Here is a 19,499-nt window from a genome sequence, read left to right on the forward strand (position 1 = left end):
GTACTATGTACTTCCCATCGAACATGCGCATACATCATAACATGAAGTTTCATTTAAATGCCTTCAATACTTCTTGAGTTATGGTTGCACTTATGTGTTATTACTTGTGCTCAGCAATAGTAAAATAAGCAATTTGTAATAACACCAAACTTGTGCATATAGAGTTATCGTCATTTTAATCTGCATTTCCTCTCAACGTCCTCTAAAAATATGTGGTTTTATTTTTAATATTCTCAATTCTCATGGATCATTGCTCCGCGCCAGCAAATTAAACAAAGGGCGAATTCCCATGACTATTTGAGAAAAAGTTACATTCCGTTATAATGAATTACATAGAAATTACATTTGTGCGTGTACAGAGGCCCGATATTGTTTAAGTTGTTTGGTCATTTTTTGATACGGGTAAGTGATCAGTACTGAACTTAAATGTTTGAAATTATGTTATTGCCTCTATAAATACACATATTACCAATATTATTACATTGTTGTTCAAGCGTGTTTGTACGCCTTGTTCAAGAGAACTTGCATAGTGTATATTCAGGTCGTATTTACATCGTGTATTCTCATGTCTTGTTCAAACGATTTCCAACAATACTCCTGTATTGTTCCATTCATTCAAATCGAGTAGTATCGTGTCTTGTTCAATTAAATCAAATCGTGTTTTTAAAAGTATTGTTTAATACATTAACGTAGTAAGACCTCAAGTCGTGTTCAATGCATTCATTATTGTGATTTCCGGCACATGCGCATCGTGTATTTTGAGGTATTGCTTAGTAGATTCACATCGTGTACTCTTATTCCTTGTTCAATAGGTTCACGTTGTGTGTTCTAAGATGTTGCTAAATAAATTCACATCGTATATTCTCAAGTTGTTTTCCCCATGAGATTCACATAGGGCATTCTCAGGTCTTATTCAATCGATTCACATCGTGTTTTGTCGGGTCTTGTTCAAGAGATTAACATTCTGCTTTTTTGGGTCGTGTTTCAAGATATTTATATCGTGTTTTCTCGGGTGTTGTTCACGAGATTCACATCGTTTAATCCCCGGTCTTGCTCACTAAATCCTTCTATTCAAAAATATTCTGAGATATTTTTCAAAGGATACACATCTTTTGTAATATCTTTTTCCAAGAGATTCACATCTTGTTTTCTCAAGTCTTTTTCCTAGAGATTCACATCTTGTAGGATCGAGTCTTGTTCAATAGAAGCACATTGCGTGTTCTCTGGTCTTGTTCAATCGATTCACATACAGCACTATTCGGTTTTGTTATTTCGATTTACATAGTGTGTTCCCAGGTTTCATTCAATGGATTCACATCGTCCATTCTCAGTTCTTATTCAATCGATTCACATCTTGTATTCTCAGTTCTTATTCAATATATTCACAAAGTGTATTCTCAGTTTTTACACAATCGGTTCACATGGTGCATTAAAGTGTATTCTCAGTTTTTACACAATCGATTCACATGGTGCATTCTTTGCTCCTACTCAATCGATTCACATCTTGTATTCTCAGCTTTTACTTAATAGAATCAGATTGTTATTTCTCGGGTCTTACTCAACCGACTCACATCGTGTCTTTTCATTTCTTTTTTAATCGATTCACATCGTATATTTTCAATTCTTACTCAATCGATTCACATCGTGTATTCTATGTTCTTATTTAATAGACTCACACAGTGTTTTCTCGGGTCTAACTCAATCGATCCACACAGTGTATTCTCAGTTCTTATTCAAACGATTCACATCGTGTATTCTCCGTTCTTATTGAATAGATTCACATCGTGTTTTCCCGGGTGTAACTCATCGTGTATATTAAGTTCTTATTTAATAGTTTCACACAGTGTACTCCCACTTCTTAATAAAACGATTCATATCGCGTATTCTTAGTTCTTATTGAATATATTCAAATAGTATATTATAGGGTCTTACTCGATCGATTCACATCGTGTACTCTTAGTTCTTATTCAAAAGATTCACATATTGTATTCTCAGTTCTTACTCAATCGATTCACATCGTGTATTCTCAGTTCTTATTCAATAGATTCACATCGTGTATTCTCGGTTCTTATTCAAAAGATTCACATGGTGTTTCAGTTCTTATTCAATAGATTCACATCCTGTATTCTCTGTTCTTCATTAAATTGATGCTCATTGTGTATTGTCAGTTCTTATTCAATAGATTCACGTTGTATATTCTCAGTTCTTATGCAATAGATCGTGTTGTCTCAGCTCTTATTCAATAGATTCACATCGTGTATGCTCAGTTCTGATTCAACAGATACACATCGTGTATGCTCAGTTCCGATTCAACAGATTCATATCGGGTATTCTCAGTTCTTACTCAATCGTTTCACATCGCGCATTCTCAGTTCTTCTTCAATTGATTCACAACTCTGACTCAATCGATTCACATCGTGTATTCTCAGTTCTTATTCAATAGATTCACATTGTGTATTCTCTGTTCTTATTCAATAGATTCACATCGTGTATTATCTGTTCTTATTCAATAGATGCCTATTGCGTATTGTCAGTATCTATTCAATATATTAACATCTTATATTCTCAGTGCTTATGTAATAGATTCACATAGCGCATTCTCAGTTCTTATTCAAAAGATTCGCATCGTGTTGTATCAGTTCGTATTCAATAGATTCACATCGTCTATGCTCAGTTCTGATTCAATAGATTTATATCGGGTATTCTCAGTTCTTATAAAATCGTTCAACGACGTGCATTCTCAGTTCTTAGTCAATAGATTCACATATAGTGTTTTCTCAACTCTTACCCAATCGATTCAGATCGTGTATTCCCAGTTCTTATTCAATAGATTCACATCGTGTATTCTCAGTTCTTATTCAATAGATTAACATCGTGTATTCTCAGTTCTTTTTCAATAGATTCATGTCGGGTATTCTTAGTTCGTTTTCAATAGATTCACATTATGATTCATGTTATATACGCTAAAGTATCATGAACGAGATTCCAATTGCACTCTTCCAAGTATTGATCCAATAAGTCATATCTATACACGAGACTCGAAAGTGCCATAATGTGCTCCGTTTAGTCTTTACAAATAGATTGGAAATAATTTGAATATTCTTTGTAGCGGATCACTAGAGATTGTCCCGCAGTCAAATATGCAAGAGTTTGTGGAGGAAGCCTACCCTTAAATAACCCTATCCAGTGCTCACTCTGGCCTTCAGAAAATAATAGCCATAATTTTTTTACTTAAAAAAATAATAGCCAAAACATATGCGGACTTTTCCGCAAAACGGAACTGAACGCAAAAAGAAAGAAAAAACAATGAATCTCATTTTATCTATGTTTTATTAAATGTATATCTATTGGATTAAAGTTATAATATAAATATACCGGTACACTTAAAAACAAGCATAATATCAGTGTGCCATTTTCTTATAAAATATTATCATGGCTTTACAATAAAGAATACAATCAATGCTGTGAGTGTGACTTAACAAACCAGATCTCAGCTACAGTTACATACACATAAGAATTAAGGGCAGAGGCCCCAACCCACCCAGAGCCCTTACTAATTATACATTTTTTTTATAGTTTTTCCAATTGCAATTTTTGGTGAATACAACTTGAAATATTATAATACAACTTGAAATATTATAAACCACACCTTCCGTATCACCACATGTGTATTCGTCATTCTAATTTTGCTATTATGAACTTCGAAAATAAATCATAATTGACGAAAAAAAACAGTATCCGAAAACGGTAATCCGAATAATTGTACGGTTTTGTACATGAAATATGCATAATATCAAATATTAATATGCATAATCTAAAATGTGCATATCGTTCGACTACGTTATCTCTTAATACGATGTTTGCCATCGGCCGCAATATTGTAGGCAGAGGCCAATATCAATTGTAAATGATTTACTCCAAAAATAACACTTTGGCAATGCCGATCATGTTTACATCAATTAACGTCACAGCGTGTGAGTTAAAATACACCACCTCAGTGTAATTCCAAACACGTGTTTGCTGGTCATGGCATATGCCGGGTCCCTTTGAATTGGGAAAACCAGGTTACCTGGTTAAAAATTGAAATCATTATGTTAAAGCAGACAACAAACAGCGGTAATTACGGGGATAATTAGTTGATGGCGATTAAATAATTATTTCATCAAGCAATGTTCAACGTAATCTTATTGCAGAAAAAACGGCGTGAAAAACAAACCAGCCGACAATATAAGCAGCGATTTCATGACGATTAAATAATAATTGGCGAAAAATTAGCAAAGATCTAACAGTTACCGATAATTGGTAAAGCACGGGGAGATTAAAAACGTTTTTTCCCGAAATATATCACTACTGTCGGACACTGATTGAGAAAAACGCTCTAGGCCACAATGTCGCAAAAGTTATTGACGCGTGTATGACAATACACAGGGTCGAGTGTGTACACAGGTAATCTCGTTATCGATTTTTCCTGCTTGATGGCCCGATTTGCAGGCGTTTCGCATTCGCTGGACAACATTTAGAGACACTTTGTTTTTCGGCGTAAGCTGTATTAAGCCAGCTTTTCACCCTGACTTGACCTTTGTAAGTGTCCAATAATATTCAAATAAAATTTCCCGCGGCTAGGTACGAATGAATACACTTCATTTATTCCATTGGCTGATTTGAGTATAACACCAGAACATTGGAAACATATCCGCGTCTTTGTAACACTGTTTTACTGCATGAAACAATTTTATCTCTAATGAAAAGGCTCAATAGATAGAACAGTTTTACAATCAATTTTCGACATAAATACAGTTTGTGCGTTCACCTTTTATTTTCAGAGAAATACCAGCGCAAAAGCGTTTATACTAAAGGCTATATTCTCATATTTAGTACTTACTTGCATTGCATTTCAACCCGCGAGGTTTCGGGTCAATTCGCGGCCAGTGTGTGAAAGTCAGAGTTTATATACAGTTCATCACCGGAGTTCGCAGAATGGGTTGCGATCTTTTCATTGAAGGAAACAATTGGAATCTATGCTATTTTTGTCTGATGGAGTAAATAGTTCGTTTAGTCGTTTTGTCGATATATCAATATTTTAGGCACAGCTGTTGCCTTGGTCGTGTACAGTTGGCGTAAACAAGCCGTCGTTTCAGCAGCAGAATTGTTACCTAACTTTAATGCATTGCATTCCAATCCGCAAGGTATCAAGGTCAGTTTGCGGTCAGTTGCAGAAATCTTTATATAAACGCCGTCTCGTAAACTTTGTGCACTTGAAGTCTGTTTAGTTCAGAAAGATACTTAATAAAGATATTCGGCGATATTATTGTGGTATGTCAATCATCGATTTTTAATATGTTTTCAACATTTGCATGATAAGGACCAATTTTGATAAAATTAATAAGAAATATTTATCCATTTAGACCAGTTTATTAAGCATGAGCACAATAATTCACTATACTATAATTATTCAATTAAATAAGATTCGAGTATTGCCGGATTACCTATATGCACTCGTTTATTTTCATGTTTCTTGTTTTTTTCTATTCTGTAAATATAGATATCTGAGTAATAATATCACATAAAGCAAAATAAGCCACGAAATCTGGCGCAACACCCCGTAATTGATTTGCTTGTGATGTAGCTAAGAACTGCGCAGAAAAAAGGGATCCGCTACTTTTTATCTCATAGAGATAACTTTTGATCGTTCATAAACATCGACCACAATCAACGCCGTATATCTTTTTTAAAGATATTTCTTGTTTGATGTAGGAGGATAAAATAATCGCCATTTTTTCTAGACAATTTTATGAAATAATAGCCAGTTGGATAAAATAATCGCCATTGGCGATAATGTCTGGCAGCAGCGTGAGCACTGCCTATCTATCCTATTGGTACAGACATTTAAAATAAAACAACACTCACATAAAATGTGACTTTATTAAAACAAAATATATACCACACGTGTGCACTCAAAACATTGTAAGGCTAGTTAAAAGTCTATATTTAAAATACTTATTTTGCTATAAATGAACATAATTCATTGAATATATACATGTATACATTATTATATGTAAAGGCAAATATTAAGCTTGCGTCTAATATAGTTTTAGCATGTTAATTGCATACATCTGTACAACTATATCGTATATACAATTAAATATTAATATGTTATCAGGCAGAACAACAACTACCAAAAAACTGTTTTAGTTACAATTATTATTACTAAAATTACTACAGTTTACATACCAATGTCCTACATGTGTAACTAGATATAAAATATGGGATGATAAGCTGTTCATGTTAGAATAATGTGCACACATAAGTACAAGAAGAACTGCATATGCGTTTTACTCCCTGAATCATGTTGGTCCATGTCATGTGATGTACAATATATGTTTATTGGTATAGAAGTTACACTTTGCTATCAAAACCTGTAACAACAAATCATAGCAGCTCAACTGTAATCTACTACAGAAATACATGAAAAAAATATTGATTCATGCTGACTTAGCAAAACATAAAACGCATCAAAGATTTAGAAAATTTAATTGTATTTAATTTTCTATGGTGTAATTATTTATGTATATAAAATATTTCAAATATTGCCATTTAGAATGACCCAAGTGACATCACCTATCAGACCAGTGATTATATACAATACGCCTCAACATTTAAATAACTAACAAGGGCTGTTTGTAAAACATGAATGCCCCCCATATGGGCTGTCCGTTGTAGTGGCAGCCATTGTGTGAATACGATTTTTGTCACTGTGACCTTGACCTTTGACCTAGTGACCTGAAAATCAATAGGGGTCATCTGCGGGTCACGATCAATGTAGCTATGAAGTATCATGATCCTAGGCAAAAGCGTTCTTGAGTTATCATCCGAAAATCATTTTACTATTTCGGGTCACCGTGACCTTGACCTTTGACCTTGTGACCTCAAAATCAATAGGGGTCATCTGCAAGTCATGATCAATGTAGCTATGAAGTTTCATGATCCTAGGCGTATGCGTTCTTGAGTTATCATCCGAAAACCATTTTACTATTTCGGGTCACCGTGACCTTGACCTTTGACCTAGTGACCTCAAAATCAATAGGGGTCATCTGCAAGTCATGATCAATCTACCCATGAAGTTTCATGATCCTAGGCGTATGCGTTCTTGAGTTATCATCCGGAAACCATTTTACTATTTCGGGTCACCGTGACCTTGACCTTTGACCTAGTGACCTCAAAATCTATAGGGGTCATCTGCAAGTCATGATCAATCTACCCATGAAGTTTCATGATCCTAGGCGTATGCGTTCTTGAGTTATCATTCAAAAACCATTTTACTATTTCTGGTCACCGTGACCTTGACCTTTGACCTAGTGACCTCAAAATCAATAGGGGTCATCAGCGAGTCATGATCAATGTACCTATGAAGTTTCATGATCCTAGGCCCAAGCGTTCTTGAGTTATCGTCTGACAACCACCTGGTGGACGGACCGACAGACCGACATGAGCAAAGCAATATACCCCCTCTTCTTCGAAGGGGGGCATAAAAATTCCATACCGTGCATTGCAACTTTTGTTGCATGTAACATCACTTAAAATGTTGCACTCTGAAACAAGCGGTATCATTCTGTATTCATGGCAATAACCTTTACAGCATAAAAGCATAATGTGTGTACTTTTAATTAAACTTTGAATGAGCAATGTCTTTGTCATAAACAATTCATGTTTCCCTTTGGCTTAATGTATATAGATTATAGAAATGTAAATGAATTGTAATACTTAAGTTGTGGCGGTGATTGAATTAATGAATATTTATTTCAAATTATTATCAATTATGTCAGTTTAAAATTAAACTTAAATTAAATGACATGGAGGACAATGAAAACCATGAAAAAGTATGTCAAAAAAGTTCAGTACACAGCTTATGTTGGCATGGTGAAGTCTCTTGAAAGTCACATTCACATAAATTTACATGTATACTGCACTGGTACGAAACTCAAAAGGCACAATATCCAAAGACATGAACAACATGTATACACAAATGATGATCAATACCAATTAACATCCTGACATGCAATTACAAAAATGTGGGCAAAACAGGGCATGTTTACCATTTTGAAAGATGGTGAGAATATACGACTGCTGTTTGGAATGATTACGTACTAAAAATAATATATCTAACATAATAATGAATATACTGAAAACACCAAACATATAAACGTATATACTGGAAACACCAAAACTGAAAACAACATCAAAATGTATCTGTCACAGTGTAGAATTCCTCATGCAAGCCCTACATGATGAGTAAACAAGAAATGTGTTTGTCGGAAACACTTTGCCCCCTTCTGCGCCGCTTTGAAGCTATATATTTTACCTTTGACCTTGAAGGATGACCTTGACCTTTCACCACATAAAATGTGCAGCTCCATGAGATACACATGCATGCCAAATATGAAGTTGCTATCTTCAATATTGCAAAAATTTTATGGCAAAATGTTTAAGTTGGAGCAAACAAACCAACACATAGACCATCAGACAGGGCAAAAACAATATGCCCCCCCACTATAATGGTGGGGACATAAAGATGCCATCAGGCAAGCCCAATTCATCTAAAGCCTAATCCATCAAGGGAGTGCTTTGTTCTTGTAAAATTCTTAAATGGTGTGAAAACTTTTTAAAATGTTAAATTGACATCATCTTTTGTCTTTGTTCTTAAATAAGCATTTAGGAAAACCTGATATTGTACTCGCAATTTTACGTTCACAATCCCGAGGGGGGGGGTAATTTGCCAACTTTTAGGGTAGGGGTGTCCCGCTGAGACTTCCGAAATGTGACCCATTTTTATACCGGGACTCTGATAAAGTAGACCCATTTTGATACAAGATTTTTGAAAGCATACCCATTGAGAAAGTGGACCCATTTCAATACAAGAAGTTTGATAAACTGGACCCATTTAAATACTAGAATTTTATAAAGTGGACACATTTCATACTAGAATTTCAATCTCTTTCATATCAATACAGTATACTTATTGAATTTGCTATTATATCTTTCCCGCTACTGAAATTTACTTTTTGATACCCATTTATATACAAGAATGACATTTATCATACCCAATTTGATACTGATACTTTCAAATCTATATGCATTTGTATACAAGCAAATTTCTGATTTCAATACCCATATCTATACTTAGATGCTCAAAACCATTCCCATATCTATAATTGATACTTTCATAATTCATTCTTGAAAATGCAAAATGTCACATCTGCTTTAGAATATTGATTGTTCACTGACACATGTATGCAAACAGGAACTTACTGCACATCTTTTTCCATGAAATAAAAATTAAATCGAATACATAAAAATCATTATTTTGTCAAATAATTGTATTTACTGTCATGTTCAGGTATTTTTTATCATGCACTGTGGGACATTAAGGAAATTACCAGACCATAATAATAAAAAAAAACATCATATTCAAATATTATAAATTGATGTTATTGAAATAGGAAAATGTTATTTTGATTTTCAAACCATAATTAGTGATTTTTTTAAGGTGAGTACACATTTCATGTGGGCACATAAGAATACCAGTCAATCATACCGGTAAGTCCTACAGGGCAAATATCAGAAAAAAGATAAGCATATTTACATGTATTGAAATAACATATGAAAAGATGTACTTGTCTATTCAAATGAATTCATGCTTAATGATTAATGTGGAAACTGTATGAATACACATTTCTTAATATTTCCTATCACCAATGATGCAAATGTATACATAAATACATAAATAATTACACAATTCAAAAATGTAACTGTTAACAGTGAATGGATCTTCAGTATTACAATTAAAAGGTATCATATTTTGATTTAGTGCCCAAATCAATGAGTAACCCTGCTTTGTGTGTTCTGTATAACTCACTTGTACACTGTTAAAATGAATGCATTTTAAATGTATAGAATACTGTAATAACAAACAAAATAAAAGATATATATTCAAACAAAATGTCAACAATATTACATACATTATATACAGCAACATCACTGATTAATGATTATCAGTCAATCTTAACCTGACTCACATATACCACGTAACAAATATACATTTAGGCCGTGCTCTGTGAAAAAGGCTTTAATGCATGTGTGTAAAGTGACATCCCAGATTAGCCTGTGCAGTCCGCACAGGCTAATCAGGGACGACACTTTCCGCTTTTATGATAATTTACATTTTAAGAAAGTCTCTTCTTAGAATAAACAAGAAACTGTCGCAGACGGGTGAAGCTCCCCAAAGGTCTTTTTGTCACAATATTGCACTATATATTCAGATAAAAGGAAACGTCTTGACGGCACAGTAGTTGGGGGGACAATAATTTTTTTATAGAAAATTTCAAAGGGCCATAACTCTGTGAAAAATCATCCGACCAAAACCTGCTGATAATATGCACATCTCCTCTTGGTAGTGAAGCTTCCCATAAAGTTTCATTGAATTCCGTTCATTAGTTGCTTAGAAATAGCCCGGACAAGATTTGCACTATATGTACAGTTAATGGAAAATATCAAAGGGCCATAACTCTGTGAAAAATCATCCGACCAGAACCGGCTGATAATATGCACATCTCCTCTTGGTAGTGAAGCTTCCCATAAAGTTTCATTGATTTGCGGTCATTAATTGCTGAGAAATAGCCCGGACAAAAATTGTGCACGGACGGACACACGGACGGACAGACGAAGCAGCGACTATATGCTCCCCTCCAAATTTTTTGGGGGAGCATAATGAAGTATAGGCAGAAAGTGTTGTCCCTGATTAGCCTGTGTGGACTGCACAGGCTAATCTGGGACGACACTTTACGCACATGCAGTAAACCCCTTTTTCACAGAGCACGACTAATTTTGATTTACCTTCCAACAAGATAACCATACTCAAATGACACAATGTAACTACATGCATTAATATTATTTTGAGAAAAACGGAGTAACAACAGCAAAATTGCAAGTACATTTCGTTTAAAAACGACATTCAAATAAAATTGTAACAATCATATTTACAAACATAGTATAAGCACTTCAGAGATGTAAATGTAAAAGAACAATAAACAATTAATAATAATCATTACATTAGTATATCTGTAAGTGAGGAAAATATTGAAATTTGTCATAATAATCACAGTACAAATTTATTAAAATTTGGTAAACATTGAACATTTTTAAATATTTTATGTTAAATTCATTGTTTCAATGTGCATAATGGTTATATATACATACAAATATACAACTATTTATTTACTTCACCTCTGCTCAAGGTCGTTTGAAGTTCATAAATTATGCATCTAAGACACCTAAGAGAATTCTGAGATCGCTAGTATATAACTAGAAAGGCAATATGCCTAGTTACTATCTAGATTTTTATATCTGTCTATATTTTAACTTAATTTAAAAAAAAACACAGTTTCTAGCTATATGCAGCCGAGTCAATGAATTGAATATGAATTCATCTAAAAAATATATTCTATTCAGCTATTGCATAGAGTATCAAATATAATTTAATGTTAAAGCCAGTATGACGATTTTGTAAAATATTTATGAATTTATATAAAATGTGTAAAAAACTTATTATACATATATTTCAATATAAATTTTAAACAAGAGATGTGTTTGTCAGAAACACAATGCCCCCTATTGCTCCACTTTGAAGCCATAAATTTGACCTTTGACCTTGAAGGATGACCTTGACCTTTCACCACTCAAAACGTGCAGCTCCATGTTATACACATGCATGCCAAATATCAAGTTGCTATCTTCAATATTAAAAAGGTTATGACCAAACTTTAACGAAGGTTAAAGTTTTTGGAAAGAAAAATACAATGATATTTGACCCTTGACCTTTAAAGATGACCTTGACCTTGACCTTTCACCATTCAAAATGTGCAGCTCCGTGAGATACACATGCATGCCAAATATGAAGTTCCTATCTTCAATAATGCAATGCGCTAATTTGTCTTTGCTGCATTTTATGACATTCGTCTTCAATGTATAATTTTGCTTGCCTTTTTGTGTTATTGTAACATAATTTTATCAATATATTACAATTTAACACATATAAAAATCGTACATACTCGCTTTAATGAGATGACAATGAGTTCTGAAATGAGACAATTAATTCATGCTGAAGAGTATTAAAACATACATTGTTAACAATTACAGAATCAATTTTCATTATAAAATATAAAACGTACACATATATATACAAATCCAATACCAATCATCTAAGTATATTAAAAAATGTTATATACAACTCATGTAAGCGGTGTCAACCAAAAGTAGGTCAAGCAAAATAGCCTAGCTTAGCTCCAGGCCAGACTGAGCATTCACGCAGTCTGGTCAGGAACAACCCTGTCCACATTTTGGACCAAAACATCTTGTACACTCGTAGAGGCGAATTGCAACTAATAAAGTTTACAAAGGTGTAGTTGTACTTAAAATATACAAATATAGGACCAATATTGCCATTAAAAACAAAAAAATATCTTTTTAATTATCATATAGTTGTTGTCCTTTAATATTGAACCTGATATTTGCAATTTCATTGACTTGACAGTTGGTTATTGCAACATAAAACTGATGAAAGATGAAAAAAATCTACACATTAGTACTTTCTTATTCATTTTGAGCAAACTTTCAAGACTTATTAAAATTTGTTTAGTAAAAAAAATACAGGAAATATTGTAACTACACACTTTAAGATCGCACCTTTACACTGTAACCAGCATGAAAGATCGAACCTACACATTTCAAACAAAATGACATGTGTAGTTGTAGATAAGACAAGACCATTCCAGATGGCTTATTGCTACAGAACCACTGCGAGCAATACTCTGCATACTTCAATGAGATGGCGTAGATACTAAATGACCTGACCCAATCTTACGCTGCATTTTTCAATGATACCTTCAGCACGCCTGTCTGCTCTTCACTATAGCTACAAATAGAGCACAGATCCCGGGGTAAGTAACATAGAAGAAAATAAAGTTTTCATGAACTTTGTTGTAACCCTTTACATACATGCTTATAGCAAAAGTAAATGAATGTTTCAGTATATATTACCCTTTTGTAAACACAATACATAAGATTTCATGTAAAAAGTTTGATACCAAATTGCCCTCACGCTCAACTTTATTGAAGACTTTCACTTAACTATTTGAGCCTTGTTCTGAGAAAACCCGGCTTAATTCATGTACATCAAGTGTTGTCCCAGATTAGCCCATACAGTAAGCACAGGCTTATCAGGGACTTCACTTTCTGCCAAGACTGGATTCTTTTTTATTAGCAAAAATTTCCATAAAAAGCGGACAGTGTCGTCCCTGATATATCTATGGGGACCGCACAGGCTAATCTGAGAGAACATGTTATGCACATGTTTTAAGCCAAGTTTTCCCAGAATGCAGATGCAGTCCTACCTGTACTGTTGCTTCTTCAGGTACTGCAGGACGGCAGGTCTCAGCCTCGCCACGCCCCCTCGGCTGTGAGCCCCCCGCCCGGTGATCACTATCAGGTGTTTACGTCTCTCTATGTCATAAAAAACAAGTGGCACTGCAAAATTGCTAATAACCTTGTCATAACATGGTGGAAAGTCTTCCGATTTAAATATACAATGTCTAATTAAAAATAGATCAACAACACAAATTAGTCAGCTCAACCATTTTATTTGTTTAAACCTTAACTGGGATGCAAGTAAGAAAGGTTCTACTATGCCATGGCCCCTAGAAATTGTCTACGAAATGTTGAAAAAACATGGGACTGAAACTGTGTTCAAAGTGTAACTAACTAAAACTGTATTATGGATCATAAAGATAGACCACAGCATTTGTTCCGCCAAACTATCTTCTGCCCTACTGATCAAAACATTACAGCCTCTTTTAATAATTGTGTTTCCTATTTTGCATTTCAAGATTTCATTTCGAGCCATTCATGTAAATGTAAGGTATCATTAAAACATTTTGTAATACACTCAATAAATTTGTATATTTCTATATGTTTGCAATTTTTATATACCATGAAAACTAAGGGAACATATCACACTGTTTCTAGAACTAGAAAAATAAGATTGCATACAACTTTGTTTCTATGCAATTAAGCAGTTTCTGACCTAGGTGACAAAAACCAGTTTCTATCACACAACATTTAGGTGACATACCACTTATTTTCTGTGTGATGATGCGTTCCAGGGCCACCAATGCCTCATCTATATGGAGACCATGGAGGTCCAGAGTATTGTGCTCATCTAGAAGCTCCCGCCTGAAACACAGCCATACCCTAGCTGCAACCGGTTTATTTAAGCTATATTATAAGCAATAAGCCTATATGAACCGCTATCTGGAAAAACTGGCCTTTAATGCATGCGCCTAACTCTCTCAGTGCGGGAATCAAATTTTGAAGGCCTTGGCAAACAGTTTGGATCCAGATGAGACGCCACAAAACGTGGCGTCTCATCAGGATCCAAACTGTTTGCTATTCTGATAGTATTCCTAGAAAAAAATCGAAGAAAATGCTAATTTTAGAAATTCAGCAGACAACATTTTAGCAGACGACAAATTTCCCAGCATGCAAAGTGTTAAAGGATTGTCCCAGGTTAGCCTTCACATAGGCATATCAGTGACAACACTTTCCGCTTCTAAGTGTAAAATACGGTGTAGGTAAAACGTGTTGTCCCAGATAAGCCTGAGCATACTGCACAGGCTAATATGGGACGACACTTAACGCACATGCATAGAGCCCAGTTTACCCAAAAACACAGCTTATACAGACCCTTATTAGAAAATTTCATGGGAAGAAAGATTACTTGGTAGCAGATGAAAGATAATGAGAACGCGCCAAAACTCTTATTTGCAAGACCGCCCTCAAACCACGCTGTCACTGTCACAAGTTTGACTTCGACGTAAAACCAAAGTAATGCACGTTTAATTTCACTCTAGCTAAACAAGAAATATGTGCCTAAAGTCACAATAACCAAAATCAGCACTGCAATTTTTTTTTAGCAAACAGTTATTGTTTTCATATTGAACATGTAAAACAACTTTCAATAACATTTCTGACATACTTTCATTTGCAAATTAATTTAACCAGCTTCATGGAGACAATGCCCTGAGTATTTTGGTGTGAACTGCGACTTAACTACCTTAGTCTGTTTTGCATATACATCATCGAACACACATATTTTCAACAACACAACAGTTAAAGTTGACTACAAAAATATAAGGTCACCTTTCAGCCAAGATGTGTTCCGATGCCCTCATGTTTGCTTCTTTAATCCTTTGAGTGTGTTGATGGCCCTGTATCACAAAAAATTATAAAATTTATTTCTGAAACTGGTCTATTCTAAGAACGCTATTTTTAATCATGCTGTAGTATTAAATCTAAATTTATATTCACCATCAACACTAAAGCCATTGATTTTTTTCAACATTTTTACAGCACAAGCAATTTAGCCTTTTTATCAGCAGGATAGCAAATCTAACATATATTGTTTAAATGGCATTACAAGATATTACTATGTGCAAGTTACTGCATCAAAATTCATTTTTCAAAATTTTTGCAGATAAAACAAGTGTACACAAATGTAGTATATAAACATGAATTGCAGTTGAGGTTGTACTTATTATGACCGGCCCCCTAAATATTAACAGTACAAGCTCTTTCAAGCCTTTGTTCAGGCCCTTTAAGCACAAGGGCACCGCTGTGCCTGAATTTCCAAATCAGGGGTGCTCCTGTTATTCATTTCAAAAAATTATCTTTTTGTAAATTTGTTTTGCTCTAAAGAGTATAGAAATTAATACATGACATATAAAATAAAAAATATCATAAACAGATTGCCAACTGTGGGCCTTCGTCCATATGCCTTCACAATATGTAGAGTAAAGGTCCGTATAGGGACGCAGTCTAACTCTAATCTACAGTCTAACTGTAATCTTTACTTTCTGGCCATTCAAGTTTGTTAAATATGTCCCAAAGTGAGGAAAGCTTATCACCCAATACACACCTGCTGTGAGTAGAACGCTGCGACCTGTTTGAGGCCACGCCTGTGCGCCTCCTGGGCCTTCTGGAAGCACTCGTGGCGGAGGCGGTGGTGTAGAGTGGCCTCCCCTCTGTAGTCCTCGTACTCTGGTGCTGCGCCGTCCTGGTAGTCCTTGCTCACCACAGGGTGGTAGATGTATGCATCCAGCTGTGGACGGGGAAAAAATAGGTGAACCATGCTCTGGAAAAACTGGGTTTATGCATGGGCGTAAGTGTCATCTCAGACTAGCCTGCGCAGTCCACACAGGCTAATCAGGGACAACACTATCCCCTTTTATGGATTTTTATTTAAAGGGGGTCTCATCTAAAGAAAAATCCAGTCTGAGCGGAAAAGGTAGTCCCTGGGACGACACTTTACTCACATGCTTTAAACCCCATTTTCCCGAGTGTTGCTCATTTTAACCCTTTGCATGCTGGGAAATTTGTTGTCTGCTAAAATGTTGTCTGCTAAATTTCTTAAATTAGCATTTTCTTCGATTTTTTTTCAAAGAATACTATCAGAATAGCAAACAGTTTGGATCCTGATTAGACGCCACGTTCTATGGCATCTCATCTGGATCCAAACTGTTTGCACAGACCTTCAAAATTCGGTTCCCGCAATGAAAGAGTTAAACAAGAAAACATATACATTTCACGAATGCAAATTGTTTTCAAATGAAATTTACAAGCTCTCAAAATTAACAAAAGTGTTTTTGATTTTTTTGTTAAATTAAACGCTAACTTGAACCTATCAAGCCAATATGTGAACTCTTGTTTCAACTCCAATAAGATTTCTTTGTACATGTATAAAGATGAGTAAAAAATTTTTTTTTGTTGTCAATGATTAAATATGTTTGCAACAAAATGCACATATTTGGATTCATTTTGCTTTTCCTTATCTTCATTCATTTAGAATTTTGTTCAACATTCATTTTGTGGAAATTACTTAGTGTTTAACTCGTTTAAAAAAATGCATTTATAAAGCAAACAAAATGGATGTGAATGTTTATATTCAATTATCATGTTATGCATGTGGAAATTAAAATGAAATGTTGTGGAGTTATTTATTCTTAAATTTCCCTAACATAGTCTCATATGCGCCTATTTACAGCATCAATGTTTAAATTATATTATAAATCTGTCTGAATACTGATAACTAACGAAACAGGAAGGCCATGATGGCACTTAAGTGCTCGTTAAAGTTCACTGACCACCAATTGATGAAGACTTCAACTGATAGATGGCACAGACTTAGTAGAAGAACAATAGAATAGAAATAATTTCACAAGATATTATGTATTCATAGAGCAGCTGCATAGAAGCCCCCACATTCCACTTTTTCCCAAAACTATTTTTATGTCAATCACAATTTGACTTTTGACCTTTAAGTGTGACATTTGCCTTTGAGGTAATAAAACAAGTGATACTATGGGCACTCAGTCTCCTCATTTAATGGAGGTTGTGTTAAATTGAATGATAAATGAAAACGTTACAGTCTTGACAAGCTGTTGTATCATCAATTTTGACCTTTGACCTCTAAATGTGACCCTTGTCTGAGGTAGAAAGATTTTACATACAAAATGCCATGTCCTTGTGATTGGCAATAGTGATAAGTTAAAAATTCTTAAAATAGCGTTATGAAAGATAAAATTACATTCTGAATAAGCTGCTTTCTTTCCAAAATTGATATCTGAAGACCTTGATGTTTGACCTATTTTATTAGTATGAATATTATTTGTGTCAGGTTATTCAAAATGTATCCAATATATGGAAAAGATATGGCTCAAACAAGATTTTTCAAGCGGTAATATGGCAAAATTTGACTTGACCCATAAGTGTGACCTTGACCTTTGAGGTAGGGGGACGTTTGCTAAGCATTAAATGCTGCCCCCTCTTGGTTGTCATTTGTGGTAAGTTATCTTAAACAAGAGTACTGCATAACGGGTGCCACGCTCGGCTGCGAAAGCTTGTCACATTTTTTTTTTAAGGTCACAGTGACCTTGACCTTTGACCTAGTGACCCAAAATGGGTGTGGCGTGTAGAACTCATCAAGGTGCATCTACATATGAAGTTTCAAAGTCGTAGGTGGAAGCACTTAGATTTTAGAGCCAATGTAAAGGTTTTAGCACGACGCTGGCGGACGTCAGCAGCGAGCAGGCTATGACAATACCTCGGGTTTTCTCCGAAAACAGCCTCACTAAAAAGCATAATGAATGACAATGTTACAGCCTGAACAAGTTGTTTTATGGCAAAATATGATCTTTGAACTTTAAAAAAAAAAGAAACAAGAGCTGTCACCATAGCATGACATATGCCCCCTATAAACGCTTTGATAGAAGTTATAGCATTTTTCGAAGCCTAAACGCAGAATTTCGAAACCTAAACGCGGACCCTAAGTTCAAGGTCAAGGTCACAGGGATCAAAATTTTTGTGCGTTTGGAAAGGCCTTGTCCATATAACCATGCATACCAAATATGAAGGTTATATCTCAAGGGACATAGTAGTTATGAGCATTTTTCGAAACTTAAACACAGAATTTGAAACCTAAACGCGGACCCTAAATTCAAGGTCAAGGTCACAGGGGTCAAATTTTTTGTGCACATTGAAAGGCCTTGTCCATATACACATGCATACCAAATATGAAGGCTTTATATCAAGGGACATAGAAGTTATGAGCATTTTTCAAAACCTAAACGCAGATTTCGAAACCTAAACGCAGACCCTAACTTCAAGGCAAAGGTCATAGGGGTAAAAAAAATGTGCGTATGGAAAGGCATTGTCCATATACACATGCATACCAAATATGAAGGTTATATCTCAAGGGACATAGAAGTTATGAGCATTTTCGAAACCTAAACACAAAGTGTGACGGAAAGACGGACAGACACACAGAGGGACAGTCCGATCACTATATGCCCCCTTTTCTTCAAAAGGGGGCATAAAAAGTGTGACCTCCATCCTTTCAAATAGGGAGACAACTATTATAAGCTACTTGTCACCTGAAGAGGTATTGTGTCAGGTTAAAGTATAATCCATCAATGTACAGCAAAGTTATGGCTGAGACATGAAACTTTGTAAAGAGGGACAGATGCACAATGCAACTGCTTTATACTGCCTTCTCCAAAAGGGGGCATAACAAACTTCCAACTATCAACAACATACACATAACACACACAAGTAAACTGAACTCTTGTGAGAAACAGTCTAGCGATCAGCCTAGAAAATTTAAAGATAAACATTCCGACAATGTTTAATTAAGATTATTATAAATGTGGCCACTAGAGTGGTTACAAGATTTATTCTAAGATCTGACCTGGTCACTAAGTTTTTGGACGCATGTGACCCAGATTTGAGCTTGACCTTGATATTGTCCAGTTAATATTTTGACCCGGATTCATCAATATTGGATGAAAAATGTGGCCTCTAGATTGATAACTAGCAAAGTTAACAACACACCCCAC

General features: G+C 35.0%; 1 protein-coding gene across 4 annotated transcripts in view; it reads right to left on the reverse strand.

Moving 5' to 3' along the window:
- Positions 1–5,908: 5,908 nt before the first annotated feature.
- Positions 5,909–19,499, reverse strand: part of LOC127877349 (uncharacterized) — a 41,686-nt gene continuing 28,095 nt past the window's right edge. The window contains exons 16-21 of one of the 4 annotated variants that reach the window (XR_008048369.1): positions 16,025–16,207; positions 15,250–15,317; positions 14,183–14,283; positions 13,446–13,554; positions 7,340–12,967; positions 5,909–7,049 (exon numbers count right to left, since the gene is read on the reverse strand). Coding sequence is in view for 1 of the 4 variants with exons in the window: in XM_052423094.1 (XP_052279054.1) it covers positions 12,913–12,967; positions 13,446–13,554; positions 14,183–14,283; positions 15,250–15,317; positions 16,025–16,207 (516 nt within the window). In the remaining 3 variants the exon portion in view is untranslated. Of the gene's footprint in view, positions 12,968–13,445; positions 13,555–14,182; positions 14,284–15,249; positions 15,318–16,024; positions 16,208–19,499 lie in introns of all 4 variants that reach the window. The other 3 variants (XR_008048370.1, XR_008048368.1, XM_052423094.1) reach the window with 3 other exon arrangements.

The sequence above is a fragment of the Dreissena polymorpha genome, chromosome 4 (genome assembly GCF_020536995.1).
Source record: "Dreissena polymorpha isolate Duluth1 chromosome 4, UMN_Dpol_1.0, whole genome shotgun sequence".
NCBI lineage: Eukaryota > Metazoa > Mollusca > Bivalvia > Myida > Dreissenidae > Dreissena > Dreissena polymorpha.